Source organism: Seriola dumerili, unplaced genomic scaffold (assembly GCF_002260705.1).
Source record: "Seriola dumerili isolate Sdu_G_001 unplaced genomic scaffold, Sdu_1.0 BDQW01000002.1, whole genome shotgun sequence".
NCBI classification, from domain to species: domain Eukaryota; kingdom Metazoa; phylum Chordata; class Actinopteri; order Carangiformes; family Carangidae; genus Seriola; species Seriola dumerili.
The window spans coordinates 6,712,767-6,730,825 of NW_019174257.1; the positions used below are offsets into that span (position 1 = coordinate 6,712,767).

Genomic DNA, 18,059 nt, shown 5'->3' on the forward strand with positions numbered 1-18,059 from the left:
GACCTGAGTGGCAGCGTCACACGAGGCGCTGTCTGGCCTCTCTCACCTCTCTCACAGTGCCTCCTCTTCCTCACACCCAAAACCATGGTGTTCATTTCCGAACGCAGCCGGGCTTGATGCCGAGGCACTCATATCAGAATGGCATCTGACTGACAGCTCCATCGTCATCCGGCTGGACCTCCATCCTGCCGGCAGGGCTGTTGAAGACTAAGCCTCCTATTGATGCAACACGCCGTCTTATAATATTGCACCCTGTTGCTACGACAACGCCACACAATGTGTCCGGGAATGCTGTCTGTCGCCGCACCTCCTTCTCTTTTAGGGAAGGACAAATCCTCACCCTCTCCATCTGTCCCTATTAACAGACAGTCCTCTCCTCCTTCCTCTCTTTTAGAAACACATGCTCTTCATATTTTCTCCCTTCCATCCTTCCTTCCCTTCACAATTCCTTTTCTCTTTCTGTGACTTTAAAATATTAAAAAAAAATCTCCTCTGCATGTTTCTTAGAAATCCCTATCTTTCACTTTCTTTTTCTCAAAAATAACCTTTTTGTGTTCTGTATCTTCTTCTCCTTCCCCTCTTTTCAAAAAGCTCTTTCTTTATTATTCCTTGAATCCTTCTGTCCTTTTTTTTTGTCTTTCTCTCCATCTTGATTTACTTTTAAAAGCCCCTTTTTCCTTCTCTGCTCTGCTGTTTCCTGCCCTCTCTAAAAAAAAATGCTCTTTGCAATTATGCAAATAAGATTCTTCACATTAGAAGAGCTGGGCAGCACCACAGACACAAAGCTGACTGACAGGTCTGAGATAGCACAAAATATAATTTACACAAGGTCCTTTTTAAACAGATCTTGTTGTCTATCCCATTTATATCAATGACAGTCAACTGAATACTAGAAATATTTGAGTTCAACTGCACAACAAGCCACTAAAATTACCATGAAGTTGAATCAACACTTTGAAAGCATGTAAACAGAAACTGAACATTATAACCCTCATGAAGGGAGGATTTACTGCAGGGCTGTTGTGCTAAACTGCATTAAGTGTTCCCTAATAAACTGGCAACTGAGTGTCTGTTTCCATCAAAACACTGGTTTTTGTTCTCAATATTAATGCTGAGGCTATCAGGAAGCAGCAGCCCTTATCAATTCATGTTCATATCAGGTGTTAAACACTCACCTAAGAAGGTGCTGGCAATGAACTCTGACACCTGGTTCCCTGAGCGGCTTGTCTCTGACAGCTGCGTCAGTTCACGATTCAGCATCCTCTTAAACTGTATGGACACAAAAAAATAAAATAAATAAATGAATACAAAGGAAGATGCGGTTAGTCCTTATAGACTGTAGATAAACACACAGTGTACAAACGTAGTGACACAGTGAATGTGTAGCATTTTTTGACATATATATAGCAGAGAAATGAGCAGTGATACCTTCATATGACCGAAAACACATGAGATCGCTGTGGAGACAATGTGCATTTGTGGTTCTGCAAACTACTATAAGAGCACATTTCTCATAATAACCATCTGCTTCCTTTACCTCTTCCTCTTTGGAGGAGGAGGAACCATTCATTCATACTCTTTCTACTACCTTTCTTCAGTGGGTGGAAATCAGCTGTGAGCTAACACTCACCTCTATGTGCATTTGTCTTTGACTTCCATGTTATAACTAACAACACTTTGCTTTTGTATGTCCTATCTTAATTTCATTACTTTTCATTTTAATTCACGTTTTATTCAAGTATGATGTACATATAAAATGGGTATATGTAAATGACAATATGAAAGACAAGAGCAGGATTAGCAATATCAAACAGTTCGCATAAATCAAATCTCAATGTGTATACCCCAGGAAACAGGAGGATGTTCAGACATGGGTGGAAACAATAAATACACTGTTTTTACTGTACATTGTTAAAAATGCATCAGGCTGCACCTAACTCATCTTACACCAATTAAGTAAACAATGAATTTCCATTCTTATTTGGTTTAAGGATTTTTTTTTACATGGACAAAGACACAACTTTATAAACACAGCACAAGATGCTCCATCATTTTTGCTGCGGTTTGGGACCGAGAGCTCACAGATTTGCAATCATCTCAAGTAACAGCACATCTATTTCTGTCTATATATCCAACAATTCACATTTACCTAATCCGAAATGCGTTCAAAGTGAAACATGCTGATTTATTTACTTCTTTATGCTTACTTGTTATGTTTTCTAAAATACAAATAAGAAAAGCTCTAATATCTAACAACTGTTGTTTAAAGGAAATTACCAGTGTTGCAGCTAAAAACACCAGCATATCATTCCTGACAAAAAAACTTTTTTTTTTTTTTAAAAACAAGAGTGTTCAGTGTTTCCCCCGAGTTTTAACGCAGCGGTAGCTACGACGCCGATTATGTAACAGCTCTGGCACGTGGTGGCTGAGGGAGGAGGGAGGGGATCTGGGTGAGAGAGAGTGATGCTGCAGTGGTTCCACACACACACACACACACACACACACAGACACACACACACACACACACACACACACACACACACACACGGACAGACACATAAATACTGACTAGGTATCTACTAGGAAACATGATCCTGTAGCTATAAGCAAAAACTGTTTGTTAATCATGTGGTTTACTGCTCCTGTGGCTCCTAAACACAACTGCTCACTATATCATGTTTTTCCTCTGGCTTTCTTCCCTCCTCTTAACACACATACAAACACACGCAAATATGTTTACAAATGACATGCAGCATAGTCCTGCTTCTACAAACAGAGCCGAAGCTTTTAAGAATCTGTTTTACATTAGAAAATCATGACAGCTGCTCCTTTATCGCTGTTTCTCATACTCATACACACACACACACACACACACACACACACACACACACACACACACTCATACGTGCATAGACACACACACATTTTCAGCATTCAACATTCTGTTTGTAGACCCAGTCCTGACTCAGATCCGACAGGCGGGCTCACTCGGCATTCAGCCCCCTGCAAAGCCTGCGCCGCTGATCAATAGATCCCAATGTAAACAAGGCGAGCCGGCAGTGCTCCATGACGCTCACCTGTCTGAGTCTCTGGCACAGACAAACCAAGAGCGCCGACGCAGGCATGTCAGTCCCCGCATGTTGATGTCAGAGAATCCAAAAAGACAAGCTGACAAGTTTGCTGGCTTAGAGACGGGGCTGTAATCTCCTCACTCAGTTCTGCTCCACGATCAGGAGGGACCGTTTGAACATGAAGAAAAAAAAAAGGACCACTTGGAAATAGAAGTTCCCACAGTCCCATGTGCTGTCCTGAAGGTGAGGGGGGTGGGGGGGTGGGGGGGGGGGCTGGGGAGGGGAGGGGAAGGATGGGGGTCAGAGGGGAGGGGTGGGGCAGGGTGAGGCTGGGGATGTGGTCTATCATCGGGGGAAGAAAGGGTGTGACTGCAGTCGCTCATCCAAATACTGTCACACACTGTCAGTGAGAAACATAAAGAGGGAAACAGGGAGGGAGAGGCTGTGAGGAACCCCCACACCCCCTCCCCGGCTCTACTCGCTCTCCCCCTCCCTCTCTGTCCAATCTCATTCGTCTGGCTTCAGGGGCTGGGTGGAGGAGAGGGATCTGATTGGCTGACTGGGAGATGGAGGCGGTTTGAGTGTAGAAGCCAGACGGTAAAGAGAAGTGGGAGGGAGTGAAGTGGGGAGATGCTGATTAACTCTTTCAGCCGAGGGAGACGCCATTCATGAACCTGAGCGTTCGTGGCCATGTTCACACTGCAGCTGGAGGTGATCAATTCTATTTTCCACTCACAGCTGATTTACATTTGATATTTTCTCAGAAGTGTAATCAGGAATAAGTGGCAAAAACTTTCAATTTTTCAATGCTGATCTGCGCCACATGGACAGGAGCTCCAAAATCACATCCTGAACCATGTGACCTACATGTGATTTATATGTGAAAACTAGAATCAAAGTTATTCATGAGAAAAGAGATCAAGCTCTGCTCACAGATTGTAAAACTGTTTTTAGTATAAATTACTCCTTAATCTCATCCTCACCTGCTCATATATTAAAGCTTGTTGTGTCTGCAGCTGATGTTAGTTTATGTGAGTTGAATTGTGCACAGATTTATCTTTGGTTTCTTAGATATTCCTGACTGAATAACCTTACAGTATTAACATTACAGCTCTCCAACTCTTTGTGAATTTTGGCTTTTGTAGCTTTAGTGTATATGTGACTTGCACCATCTGAAAATATTCCCATACTTTTTGAAGCCAAATGTATGAAGGACGATCAGGTCTCAAACACCTACAGTAGTTGTGATACTCTTCAGGTATTATAGCTGAATGGACTGGAACCTTTGATTGTTAAAAAAAAATGATTCTTCACATACAGCTCTTAAGATCTGTAATGAAATGTTAAGAGGCAACTTCCCTGACCTGTTGAGATTTCTTAAGCTGATTTTCAACAGCCTTTATTCCACCTTGCCGTTCTCTATAAAAGGTACGGATGTGGAATTGGTGGGGGGCATTGTTGCTCTGGCAGTAACAGGCAGCAGAGGTAGTCACAGAGCCAGATAAAAGGTGTGCAGTGCAGATGCTGTTGTGTTACACATCATGCCTCATCTCTGAATCCAGAACGCTGGCTCTAAAATCACACACGGGTGCAGCGATACGCCGGCTTTGTTTGGTTCAGTGTAAACAAACATAATAAAGGGTCTTCTTAAAGGCAATACAGCGGGATCTCTGTTTAAAATGAGGGTTTAGAGCATGAAGCTGAATGAGTCCTCACCTTATTGGATGCCATCTCGCTGACGGAGTGTCTCGTCTGCAGCGTCTCCAGCTGGTCCAAACACCAGTCCAGCTCTTCCAGTGTCTCCACCGCCAGCTTCTGGTAAGGCTCCTCTGAAAGGTCAGAGGTCACACAAACACAGGTCACAGGCAAGCACAAGCTTACGTAACCTGAACTCATAACAACTTCATCATATGTGCACTGAGTGACAATGGGCAGAGATTTTAAAGTAGAATTATATCGGTGAGGGAGTTAGACTTTACGTAATATTTGGACACTTTTGGAACTTCAAGTGTTTCCCAGTGGTTTTTATTTTGAAAATTTTAATAAAGGACAGGAAACCTTTCTTGAAAAAAACCCTTAAACACAATGATGCATCATTCGGGAATGGACATACAGAAACCATATAATACTGACGAATACTATAATCAAACAAACTGTAGCACATTGTTTTAAAATAAAGCCCAATTTAAATATCATCTAAAGGCAATGAGGACAAAGACTTTCCTCCCCGTCTAAAATCCCAGAGTGTCGCATCATACAGTGATGTTAACACTTACCTGTGAGAGATGTCTTACACATTGATGGCTGGTTGCTGCTTGACGGCCGCCTGGAACAGATGAGATGTTAGTAAAATGACAAGAAAATAAGCAGTTAGTCATCCACTCTGTTTTTCTTGCTCTTACTTGTTTCCCACACGATCTTGCAGATGTGTCAGAACAGCAAAGTTACTTCTCACTGTTCGCAGACTGGCAAGAACCTAAAACGACAAGAAACGCTGGACGTAAGACCAGGTCTGGGAGACATGTCTCCTTTACTCCTACGACTAAATCGAGAAGTTTCTGTCTGTCATCTGTTCGTCCGATTGACTTCAAAATTGGGTGTATTGCTATTGTACCGCATGTGTATTGCTGAGGACCCGAGAACCGAGTTGACTATCAATTATCGGAGGTCAAACAACTTTAATAAGCAGTTTATATATAATCTGTAAATCGTAATACAATATAATATAATATAGTATAGTATAGGATAGTATTGTATCATATTAATCCATTTAATTCTACCATTATCTATTAATATTAAAAACCATTTATTGTGTTGCTGTGTTTCTAACATATCTATTATACTGTGTTGACAAATTGGCCCCAGTGCTCAACCTAAATGTCCCCTTGTTTGTCCCCTGCTGAACAGGTCGTCATTAAATCAATGCTGGTAAATCACTGGGTTAGGGTTCTGTATTTTCTGACAGATTTAATAAAAGTGGTCAGTAGATTTTGGAAGTGCCTGGTCTTGTAGAACCAGCACTGTGTGTTTACGTACATGTGTAAATGCTACTAACCTGTGCAAATGGAGTCACTATCATGTCTTCTCCATGCCTACAGAAACCACAGACAAACACAGACAAACATCTAGTGAAAAAGTCATGTGAGAAGGAACAGACATGGGACAGAGTGGCTCAGGAAATAACACATGATTCCAAAATGTCAAAATGCAAACACACAAATAATGACAACAAGTATGTTTGTCGTCATCAGGATCTTAATGAGGATTTCTTACAGTTGGCAGAGAGGAGAGGAATTTTTTTTTTAGTTATGCAACTATTTCTTGGAAGAAAAGATGCAGATAGAGTTAAACCTTAATGGGCAGAGCCATTGATCCACTGCTGCAAATAAGTTTAAATAAGACTGAAGTCTAGTGGAAAAGACCAGAGGTCAGGAAAGAGGAATAAAATATTAAAAAAACCTTAAACTGGTTAATGGAAAGGTAACTTTTATCAATACTGCATCTATCCAGTGAGGTTTAACTTAAACAAGCTCAATAAACCTGCATTAAGTGATGTAAAATGATCATAGTTTTGGTTCTCTGGCTTTATGACTCGCCATGTAAAACCACTGGTAATGGCTTCCAGCAAACAAGCTAAGACAAGCTGAGTGTAGTTCACCTGTTAAAAAAGTAACTGGTGAAATTGTATTGTGGCAATTAGCAGCTAGATTTGTCTCAAGAGTTGGAAGTGAATATTAAAATTCCTGAGCGGCTAGAAACGTGTCTCTAATGAGATGAGTTATAGGGTATAATGATGTATAAGTAGGCAAATATTTGCTAATAGGTAAGCCATGAAAACTTAATAATCCAATGTCAGACCTGTGTCTCTGTAAGAGTCAATAATCACTTAATGCAGATTTAATTCTGCTCTTGCAGAAAGCCTCCAAGATTTAGAGAAGTAGAACCGTGTGCAGGTGAGGAGCAGTGTCCATGCATTGGGAGCTGGGAAAGCCAATTTTCTCTCTGAAAGCTTGAGAGTCACGACATGCACCTCATAACCATTAGGACTTCAGGGTAAATCCATGCTGCCAGTGAAAAGTACAGTGTCAGTACAGAGTCAAACTCGAGTCAGACTGTACGTCACTGTCGAGCAAACATTTTGACATTGAATAACTTTAGATATGACGGCCTCAGCCTGCAATGAAAACCCAAGACTGAAGCGTCCTTCACTGTTGAAATCAAGGGCTAAGTATCAAAAAGCCATTCTAATGTGATTATTATTTTTTTTCTACTGTGCCTTATTATCAAATTGGCAAATGTTTGTACTCCTTTGGATTCACTTCAAATGTACAGTATGTGATACCAGATCACCATCTGTCAAATGCTTGCTGGGACTGCTTTGAGAAAAACTTTGCAGTGGCGTTGCTTTTGGAGTTGAGGCCAAGATGTTCTTAAGGTTGTGTTCAGGAAAAGGGGGTGGGAGGGTGGGGAGTGGTGGGTTTGACTCAAGACAACATGGCACAGTGCAAAGAGATAGACAGAAAGTCACAGCAGTCGTCACACTTTGTCTCACCGAGGTAGCCAATTGACTTCCCAATGCTTCAATCCCTCCTCCCTTCAAAACAAACGAGGGACAGCTATTGGTGGCCGAGGCCCCATTTACACTCTGGCTTCAAAGAGACTGCTAGCTGCACACAGATATCTTTAGCTGTACAAACAGGCAGAAACTGGAGGACAAACTACTTCTGAGTTTAGATGGTAGATTTGGCTTTAGTTGAATGTCCCAAATAAATTTGATTGTTCTGCTGCTGACGCTGACGAACACGAGTTCTGCTACCAAAAGCCTCTTTAAAGCCAGAAGCCATACAGTAAATGCACTTTTTAGAGTGTGAACAGGAACTTGGACGGGTTTACATAAAAACATAGACAATAAATTCCAGTGTTTCCCCACTGTTACTCTACAGCAGCAGTAGTGATATAATCCAGGTGACCCGATGCTGCATACAGTTTACTGTATATCTGGATCAAATGAAGGCATGAAATACAAAATCTACTGTCAACAAAAGAACCTCAATTTAGAACTTCACGAGTTTCTAAAGTGAAAAAAAAGGATTAAAACATTATTTAAGCATAATTTAAACATGCATTAATTTAATTATTATGATAATTATCTTTCACTGTGGGGGATCAATACTGATGGGTGATTTGAGATTAAGTAATCACCTGGTATCCAGCACCTAGTCTGAACTCGGCAATAAATAAACAAATGACCTTATAAAAACATATTTATTAGTACATTATTGTCTTCTGCTGTTATCAGAAACTTTTTTAGCTATTTCTTCTAGAAGAACAGTACTGTCCCCATTTTTGTTGTGCTGAGAAGCAAACCAATAGTTTTCTCTCCAAATCCTACACAGACACCTCAGAATATAAAACACAGCATAAAGATGGCTGTTTTATTGGTGTTAAAATAACACAGACAATGTCTCTGAAATACTCACAGGTCGCTGGCAGTGGATGAGTTGCGGGACATGGTTTTGGGCGAAAGGTCGAAGTCTGAGTCAGAGCGGTAGAGGAAAGACTCACGGCGCTGACTGTGGGGGAAGTTGGCCTGAAGTACCAGACCAGAACCCGGGCTCGTCTGAGAGTCCAGTGGACTGCGACCCACCGACAGGCCATTCTCCACATCAAAACTACAGAGAGAGAGGGAGAGAAGAAGAAATGCATAAATACTACTGTGACTGTGTCTGTCATTTCCACCTGCAAATTTTGACTGAACTGCCATTTCATTTCACTTAATCATTCTTTTAATTTAATAATTTATGTGGTCTGAAAAAGGCTAATTGCTACCTCCACAGTTTTTTACAGTCCCATCACTAATTCTGCCACTGTTACTACTTGTGCTACACCACTACTTTTCCTACTGCTGCTGCATACTACAAGTATTGCCCTTGTGGAAACTACTACTCCCACTGCCAATACTGTATATTTGTATATCACAAAAGATAATACGGTTACATTTCACCACATAGAAAGCAGCCAGCAGGTTAAAAAAAGAATTTAAGATTAAAGCACAGTACAGTAAAAACAAGTACTATAGATAAATAACATCACACTGTATCAACACAACTACGTAAAAATGCCTTTTCATAAATGACTTCATTGAGGATACTGATAGCAAGTATAAATGCAACACTGGCTGTGGTTATCCGCACAAAGAAAGCGTCTCAGGCAAAGATGCTGTAAGAATCTGCAGGGCATTCAAACCCAAATAATCTGACACATTGGATGTAACATACTGTGGCTACTGCAGCTGCTGACAGTGTACATGTGGAGACAGAGAACAGAAAGCTGAGATAAGGATACGACAAGCTACAAGACACTGTGATAAAGCCTCTTCAAAATGACTGGACCTGAAAGTACAGTGCAGGGAAGTCTAATTATTCCAAAGTGCTTCAACAACACGATAATAATGACACCAGCAACAACAGACACAAGGCAGCTAAAGGCAAACATGAACAGTGTGTATAGAAATATTCATGAAACATCATTTTTAAAAATCCCAAAAGGCAAATTCTACTTGGTAGCGGGAAAAAAAAAAAAAAAAAAAAGTGTGATTCAAATCGTCTACCACGACTCTGAGCATCTATTTAAACAGGTGACCTTGTGATTACTTGCTTTTCGCAATCAAACGCACGCTCACACCCTCCACTATCTCTGTATGACGTCAGCACTGACTTCATGCATGTTACGTCAGCTGAGCTACTTACCCCCACCCGCCACTCCCACTATCACCCAGTCACACCGAAAGGCACCCTTATTACTGAGCAACCTCCCTCTAAGTACATAATGTCCTGGACCCTCGGTGTTAAAATTCCATTTCATTTGTATGATCAAAATAAAAGCTATACTCCATTTTCAAAAATCTGCCTTTTAACCAGCTGGATTCAGTGGAACAGCATCACAGGCCCTGATTTCATCCTTTTGAAATCCTTCCAATCAGGATGAGGTCAGTCCGCAGGCTCTGGATTGCAGGGTTCAGTATTGCCAACAGTCACTCAATAAATTCCCCTTTACCCAAAATTTCCTCTGGACCAAACAAGATTTTTCTTTTTTCTTTTTTTTTTTTTGCAACACACTGTTGCTACCACAGGAGAGTAAAGAGCCAAAGCACAGAAAGATGGCTTTGAGTTTTGCCGGAGAGGAGTAGTAGTAGTAGTAGAGAGTTAAAGCTCAGCAACAGAGAAATTATCTGCAGCCTCACCGTGTTCCACATTCACTCAGAGAAGCTGTGCCTTGCTCAAGGACACACCGACTGGTCAGAGAGCACAGTGACTGACTGACTGCTGCATGTGCTTTAAAAGACTGAAACCAGCGACCATTACGTTACAACCGTTAACTTCTTCTTTGACCTTAATTCTGCCACAGAAAAAGTCTTCTACACAATTAGATTATAAGTGGATATTTCATGAAAAGCATCATGTGGATATTTGAGTGGTAATTTTAACTTATTTGTGTGTGTGTGTGTGTGTGTTTCTAATTAGATCTATTGTCATCCATGGCAGCCCCACCCCTCTCTATAATAACAATAGAAAACAGAGCACCGAGAGAGCAAGGGAAGGTTGCCTGTGTCTATTTTTAGCCGAGCTTGCCTCCAGGCGCTCCAGCAATAGCAGTGCCTGATAAATGAAAGACGGCTATTATGCAATCAATGCTGAATGAAACGGACCTGATTCACAGAGAGACAGAGAGAGGATGAGGAGGATGAGCGGGAGGAGGAAGAGGAGGAGGAGGAGGTGGGGGTGATCAGGGAGGCTGTATCCAGCACAGTGATGCACCTCAGCATCTCATACCTGATTGGTGTGACAGGGTAGAGAGAGAGAGAGAGAGAGAGAGAGAGCGAGAGAGAGAGAGAGATAGAGAGAGAGAGAGACAGGGCTGCAGCATGGGCTTACCTCAGTGATGACACCCCCCCACCCACCACACCTCAGCCAACCCCATTTTACACCCCTCCCTCCCCCTGACTCGGTGTAGTCGGCCGTGACGAGGCTCCATCAGAGGAGACCAGTGACGTCAGGAGCTATAAATAGATCTGCCTGCCAGGAAAGAGGGGAACTAGGAGACTTGTGACAGGGCTTACGTAGATACCCCCCTCCCAGGTAGGATGCAGATGATTTCTCCCCTTCTCATGAATACATGCATGAGGGATGTTTTTCAGAATAATTTTGATAGATAAAGTGGTCCTAGTGGGACCGTGGGAATTATACTATATTTTTCTTTTCATTTTTTTTTTTTTTTTTCCCCAGTCGTATCTCTGGGTGAGCAGGTGGGATGTTCAAGCGTGTTGCTCAAGGACACTTTGACACTTCTACATGGCCTCTGCTGAGATTTAACATGGTCATGTGATCTCTGCTGGTGCTGAGTTGCATCATTAAAGCAGATCATTGGATTACGTATCAAAGCGGGAGCAGTAAATGTGGTCCGTTGTGAATTTAAATTCCTTGTTAGATGCTGAACAACCTGATACTTAAAACACAAACACACCAAGAATCGGTCAGTCGGTTTATATTTCTATGGACCTGCCGTATCAGAAGTCTTTACACCCTCACTGGTAAAATATAACCTCATGACCTGCCACATCTGTTCATTGGTTCCAATTAATCCATGACCGTAAAAATATAACTGCTGTTCACAAATTAGGTTTTCAAATATTATGAGTGCTCACCTCTGTGTCTCCATCACATCATAGTTGGACTATGCACTGACTGGATGATGCTGATATTTAATCAACTCAATATATCAGATTTGCACGGCTGACAACTGAACACAAACTATGTTGAAGTAATGTCGCTAATGGCCGTGAGAAAAGCAGGTAAAACAATTACATGAACTGCATTAGATTGTCTTGTTGTCTACTTGTGATTATTAATGTCTTTAACAGATTCATAACAGTTCACATTCCGCAGACTCATAATCACCATTCAGCTTTTCAGCAGCTGCAGTTCACTGAGGCGTTCACTCCCATTCAGAAGCAGCAGGAACCAACAGGCTTCTGATGGGGAGACGGCTCCCACTACTGGAGCAAAGATGATTGTGCAACACCTGAATGTAAAGTGTTCTGTACAGCAGTCAACTATTTGTTTAAAATGAAATCATCAAATTTCCACCTTCCTTGTTCTAAAGTTCCAGGACTTTTCCAGGACTTTCCAAAACCAAGACCTCATTTAAAACTAGTCTTTCGTATGATAATCTGTCTAATCTTAATTGTATTTTAATTGTGTGTAGACGTGAGACAGACAACAATTCACACCTGTCATCAAATTTTGTCCCGAATGTGTTTTGAGAGACAGTTTTTGATGGACTTCTCCATTTTTATTTTGTAGTGCATTTGAAGAGCTTCCTGCATTGTGTGGTTTTATGTCCTCTCATTGCTGGTAAAATACAGTAATACTGTATTTACAGTGGACGGAAGTGAGCAATATGGCTCCTTTAGGGGTTATTATGTTTCTGCTGCAGGAAGGAACAAGAATCTATACTGTAAAGCCAATGTGAAGGATATTAAAATGTCAGAAAGGATTAAGTTAATAGACACAGTCCAAATTTACACCCCCTTAGGAAGTAGCCAATAAAATCTACTGTCAGTGGGGACAAGACCAGTCTGGAGTTTATAAGGCTGATTCTAATATTTCCAGATTGAAGGTCCAATTTTTATTGAACACTCTGTAACATGTCTGAGCCAGAAAGAGACAAGTTTTCAGTGTTTAACCTTATAACATTCAGACTATCATGAGACTGAAAAAGTGCAGAGACCAGACTTTTCCAGCTACTTCTATAACTCTTGACCTAGAACTTCAACTACTACCAGCACCCCCTCTAAAACTGGCTACACTTGTTATACCAATAATTTTGGGTAAGATTGACACTCTCCCTCCAGACAGACAGACAGACAGACAGACAGACAGACAGACAGACAGACAGACAGACAGACAGACAGACACTCTCCCTCCAGACAGACAGACAGACAGGCAGGCAGGCAGGCTGACACGCTGACGTCTTGTTCAGTTGCAGCATACATAACAAGTTGACCTTGATCTATCTCCTGCCTCCAGCATTGTTCTCCATGCCTCTGACGTAAATGACGGCTCCCTTTTCTCTCTTTAACTCCGTTTTACTAAACTTTTCTCACACACATCCCCTAACACCCACATCCTAAACTCGGCTTTTGTTCCCAGGATGTTTAGTTTTGCACCTCATCAGCATATTGAGGAGGAGGAATCCCTTTTTCTTGAAACCAAATAAAGTGGACTGCGGTTTAAGAGTGGTGATCAACAAAGTTTCCATTGCATCATCACTCAGTGTTGGTGCATTCGACTTTGCCTGGAAGCTGGGTGATGAGATTGAACGGGTATTAGAGTTTAGAGACAATTGGCTGATTCCTCGCTTATTTGTCAACCCACAGAAAATGAATCAACAACTATTTTTAAAATATATAAATAATTGTTTCAGTCATTCTTTAAGCAAAAGGGAGAAATATGACCTAATTCCAGCTTCTGAGTTGTGAGGATTCACTGCATTTCTTTATCTTACGTGACAGTAAAGTGGCTTCCGTACTGTCGGTCAGGAAAAACAAGCAACTGTATAACAATTAGTGCAGCATTTGGAGACAAGTCTGTTTTGATCACACTCTTCACTTAAAATACTATAACAAACTTTTTTAGCTACAGACACTGAGTTAATCTAAAAATGTTGCAGAGGACATGCCAGCGCCAATGTAACAGACTATTTGAGTTACTTTGACGTCAGGCCATGCCAAGAGCCTTCTTTATTTAGTTGAGTGGACCTTATATCATCTCTATAAAGACTTTTTTAGGGTATGCTTGGGCTGGGAAATGCCAAGTACGACCAGTTCCAGTTGTTCGTGGACGCATGTTTGTGATGTGCGCATGGGAACCATGGGCCCAGGGATTTAAGGAACTTTTTTGATATGTGTGTGAGAGTGATACAGAAAACAACCGTCAAGGCCAGATGTTATTTGATGGGGGATGACACAGGCCCAGGGTCAAAAGTCAACCCACACACATACACACACATGCTCCCTCCTGTTTTCTTTCCTTGTAGCGTGGGAATTGGCCGAGGGGCCTCAAACATCACACCAGGAAGGAGGCGAGAGGTGAGGAGGAGAGGAGGAAAACAGGCCAGGGAACACTTAATGAATATGTGTGCGTGTGTGTGTGTGTGTGTGTGTGTGTTTGTGTGCATGTGTGTGTGTGTGTGTGCGTGTGTGTGTGTGTGTAACCCATTGAAAGAAAGCAAGTGTAAATCATTTACTAAATAATTTCCTAATGATGTTACATGAAATGAAATGAGGGAAAAAAAACAGCATAAGGCACGTTTTCGAGACAAAATCATTGTGCGTGTGCGTGTGTGTGTGTGTGTGTGTGTGTGTGTGTGTGTGTGAGGGTGCGAGCAGGAGAGTTCAGGGAGTAAAGAGGGTTTGTTTGCTTTACACCTCCAGCCTATTGTACATTTGATCTGAAATCTACAGAAAAACAACCGGCTTCCCCCCACTCACCCTGCCAAACGGATCTTTCCTTTCACTGGTACTGTGTGTGTGTGTACATGAAATGAAATGACGGAAAAAAAACAGCATAAGGCACGTTTTCAAGACAAAATCATTGTGCGTGTGTGTGTGTGTGTGTGTGTGTGTGTGTGTGTGTGTGTGTGTCTTTCTATGGTTGCATTGACAAATTGTTGGCGATCACAATTCCAAAGTTGCTGCTGTTTGAAAGTTAGCACTTGGTTGTAAGGTTATGGGTAGAGTTTAGTTGAGGTTTGGGAATATACTTTGTTAATGAGTGTCCTCACAATCATAGAAAGACCAGCATATGTGTGTGTGTGTGCATGTGTGTGTTTATGTCTTCATGCCAGCACAGAGAGGAGAGGCTGGGCAGCAGGGTGGGAGAGGAACAAGCAGCAGCAGAGATGTATTTATGCAGAACCACATCTGTGAATTTCTCTCTTACTAAACTAAAAACTCTGCAGTGTTAGTAAGTCAACTGTCCAAGCTGCCTGCTATTCACAATCTCCATAATCTCCATAAGGGAGCAGTGAACTTCCCCTTTTCTTTACTTTACAGTTTTAATGCAAAACTTTGTGCAAATGACACATTTTGTTTATTTTTGAAGTGAAGTAAACACAAACCCCTGCGGTCATTTAAACAAGCAGCCTTTCTTCAAATGTTAACGCACTGTTACTTTTTATTTATATCATGAACTTATAAAAGAGAAAAAAACAGTAATTGTGTTCTAAGTCAGGACTTAGTAACTGACCCTTTGGCTGATATTACAGCTATTTGAAGCCACACAAGAGTCTGTTCTTTCTTTCTATTCTTCATGTAGCAATTTTCACATGGTCTTCCTGCAGATCACCTCAAGCTCTGAGGTAATTTTAGGCCGCCTCACACGCGCAGCATCTTTAAGATCTACCCACAGATTCTCAGTGATTTTGCAGGTCAGAGGACTGTGAGTGCTGATCCAGAAGATTCAGCTTGTGTTTCTGGAGGTAGTTCATGGTGGATTTTGAGGTTTTGGATTTTGGATTTGCTCTGTTGTAGAAGCCTTGTTTTAGTTTCACTTTTCTTGACTGACTGCATGACATTTGCATCCAGAATGTGTTGATATTCAGTAGAATCCATTCTTCCCCCTATGTGTGCAGAGTTTCCTCTCACACCACAACCCCAAAGCAGAAGACTGCAACTCTCGTACTTAACAGTTGGTACTGATTTAGCAGGACACAATTATCGTTTATTTACTTTTTATTTTTTTATTTTTTATATTTTTTTTAAGTTCATGAAATAAAAAGTAGCAGTGCATTAATAGTTGAAGAAAGAGTCTTAAATGCTTTTAAATTAACTTTTTCTCACTTCAAAAATCAACAAAATATGTCATTTGCCCGCAGGTGTGCTTCCGAATCTTTTCCTACAAATGTATTAAATTACCTGATGCTGATGAAATATGTTTTTTTTAATGATTTATATTTTTAATTATAGTTTACTAATATTCCAAGTAAAGGAAAAATAGATTTTTGTTCTTTCACACAGCCACATCTCTGATGATGAGCTGCTGCTCTAACTGGCAGCCATACTGGAAAATTTAGAGCTGATTGATCAACCCAAACACGTCTGGACTCTACACAAACACTGTATAACACTATACTTGCTGATAGGTCATATCGGTTGAAGCATCATGACTAACATAAGTGAGTCGGTTACTATTTCATCATCACAGTACTAAAGAAAGTGTCTGAATTCAGAGAAGCTTCCCTGGATAAACAAAAAAGATACACAAAGCTAAGTTCAGCCTGAATGACGAACTACAGGCAAAAAAACAGGGAATAATATTCAGGGAAAGTGTTAGACACAGCAAAACACACCATGCTGTGGATAATGCTATTGACAGTGCACAACAGAATCAGCATGTTTCACTCGCAGTGATGAAACACTGAAACTTGTACTTTTTCTGTTAAGTTGATCAACAGTCTGGTGCGCTGTGCGTTCGTTGTGACATTTCCTTCACAGAGCACCGTGAAGAATTGTGCAGTTTTGTAGGGGACATCAGAGGCTTTCGAATTATCACGCATCCACTACTGTAAAGGCTGATTATTGGAAAGACGGGGAGGTTTCCAGCTAATATCTTGGTTGGGTAAGTTTATGTATCACGCGGCATCAGTTCAATTACTGCAGTTTTATATCATTATACAAGACAAGGCAAAAAGTGGATGATTCTTAATGTGCAAAGATCATGAAATATTACTATGCTATCTGCATTTGACCAAAAACACTGTCAGATATCACTAACACAACATCATCTTCAGATTTCTTCTTAGAAAACTATTTCCACTCTTGTATAAAAACACTCCTGCGCTGAAACTGAAAGCCACACCCCCATGAGGAGCCAGTTGCTCTTTCCATCCACCTGACCAGCCACCGTGGATCGTTGTCCAAACAGAGCAAACGCTGCTGTGTCCAACATCAACATCTGATCTCAGAGCAGCTCATGTCTCCCCTAAATATAGCCAAGGGAAGGAGAAGGTTGAACCCAGTCAAGCCAGCTGCTGTGTTTATTATTTTTTCTGTGTGACCTTTGACCTACAGAGAGAGGAAAGACTCTTGCCTTTGAAAACAGAAGGCCTCTGTTTTGATTGTTGTCAATAAGTAGAAAGAAAGAAAGAAAGAAAGAAAGAAAGAAAGAAAGAAAGAAGGAAAGAAAGAAAGAAAGAAAGATAATAATGGGGTGGAGGGTAAAAGTTTCAGGCTTTGATCCACATCAGGTTCAATCACACAATCTGACAAACTGACGAGTGAAGGAAAAGCTGTTGTAATTTTTGTGTGTCTTCTATACCTTGCGTTTTAACACCTGATCTTATCACTTGAGTGAGACTTTGAAATGAGAACTAAAATCCTCCATCACAACAGCAGTAGTACAACTGTCATTTTTCATTATGAATCAATCTGAAAATCAATCTGACAATAGTTTAATAATCTTTACATTGCTTGTGCTGTTTGATCAGCATTTTCATTTAATTTAAAAATGATTATCAAACAGTTGATGATCAATGGTGAAACCTGAGAATGACCATTTACTTTTGAAGTTGGATTTACTTTTTCTTTTTTTCTTTAATTGTCTTTCCCTTATCTTGGGAGTTTGGAGGTTGTCCAGAGCTGGCAAGGATCATTGTCTGCTGACAGATATTTCAGCAGGGCTGAACTATGGTGCTGCAGTTAAAGTGTGACCTGCCTGTGCTACAAACTTATAATAACAATATAAGAATAGCAGGACTTTTTAGCCGACTGGCTATTTAAATATGAATGCAACTGGTGCAGCACTGAAACGGTTAAATTTTTGGAGTTCAGGGCGCCTCAAAGGTTGATTCACTCCTCCGGACAGGTATTGATCGTGGAGTCTATGTGCAGTGATTAGCTCTGTCCGTCCAGCCGGGGAAGAAATCCAT

At 41.1% G+C, this 18,059-nt stretch overlaps 1 protein-coding gene across 3 annotated transcripts in view; it reads right to left on the reverse strand.

Moving 5' to 3' along the window:
* Nucleotides 1-18,059, reverse strand: part of pde4c (phosphodiesterase 4C) — a 48,501-nt gene that overhangs the window by 13,597 nt on the left and 16,845 nt on the right. For 2 of the 3 annotated variants that reach the window (XM_022748715.1, XM_022748641.1), the window contains exons 2-7: nt 8,552-8,743; nt 6,127-6,163; nt 5,474-5,547; nt 5,348-5,397; nt 4,788-4,900; nt 1,176-1,269 (exon numbers count right to left, since the gene is read on the reverse strand). In XM_022748715.1, the coding sequence (XP_022604436.1) occupies nt 1,176-1,269; nt 4,788-4,900; nt 5,348-5,397; nt 5,474-5,547; nt 6,127-6,163; nt 8,552-8,743 (560 nt within the window). Of the gene's footprint in view, nt 1-1,175; nt 1,270-4,787; nt 4,901-5,347; nt 5,398-5,473; nt 5,548-6,126; nt 6,164-7,623; nt 7,666-8,551; nt 8,744-18,059 lie in introns of all 3 variants that reach the window. The other variant, XM_022748780.1, reaches the window with a different exon arrangement.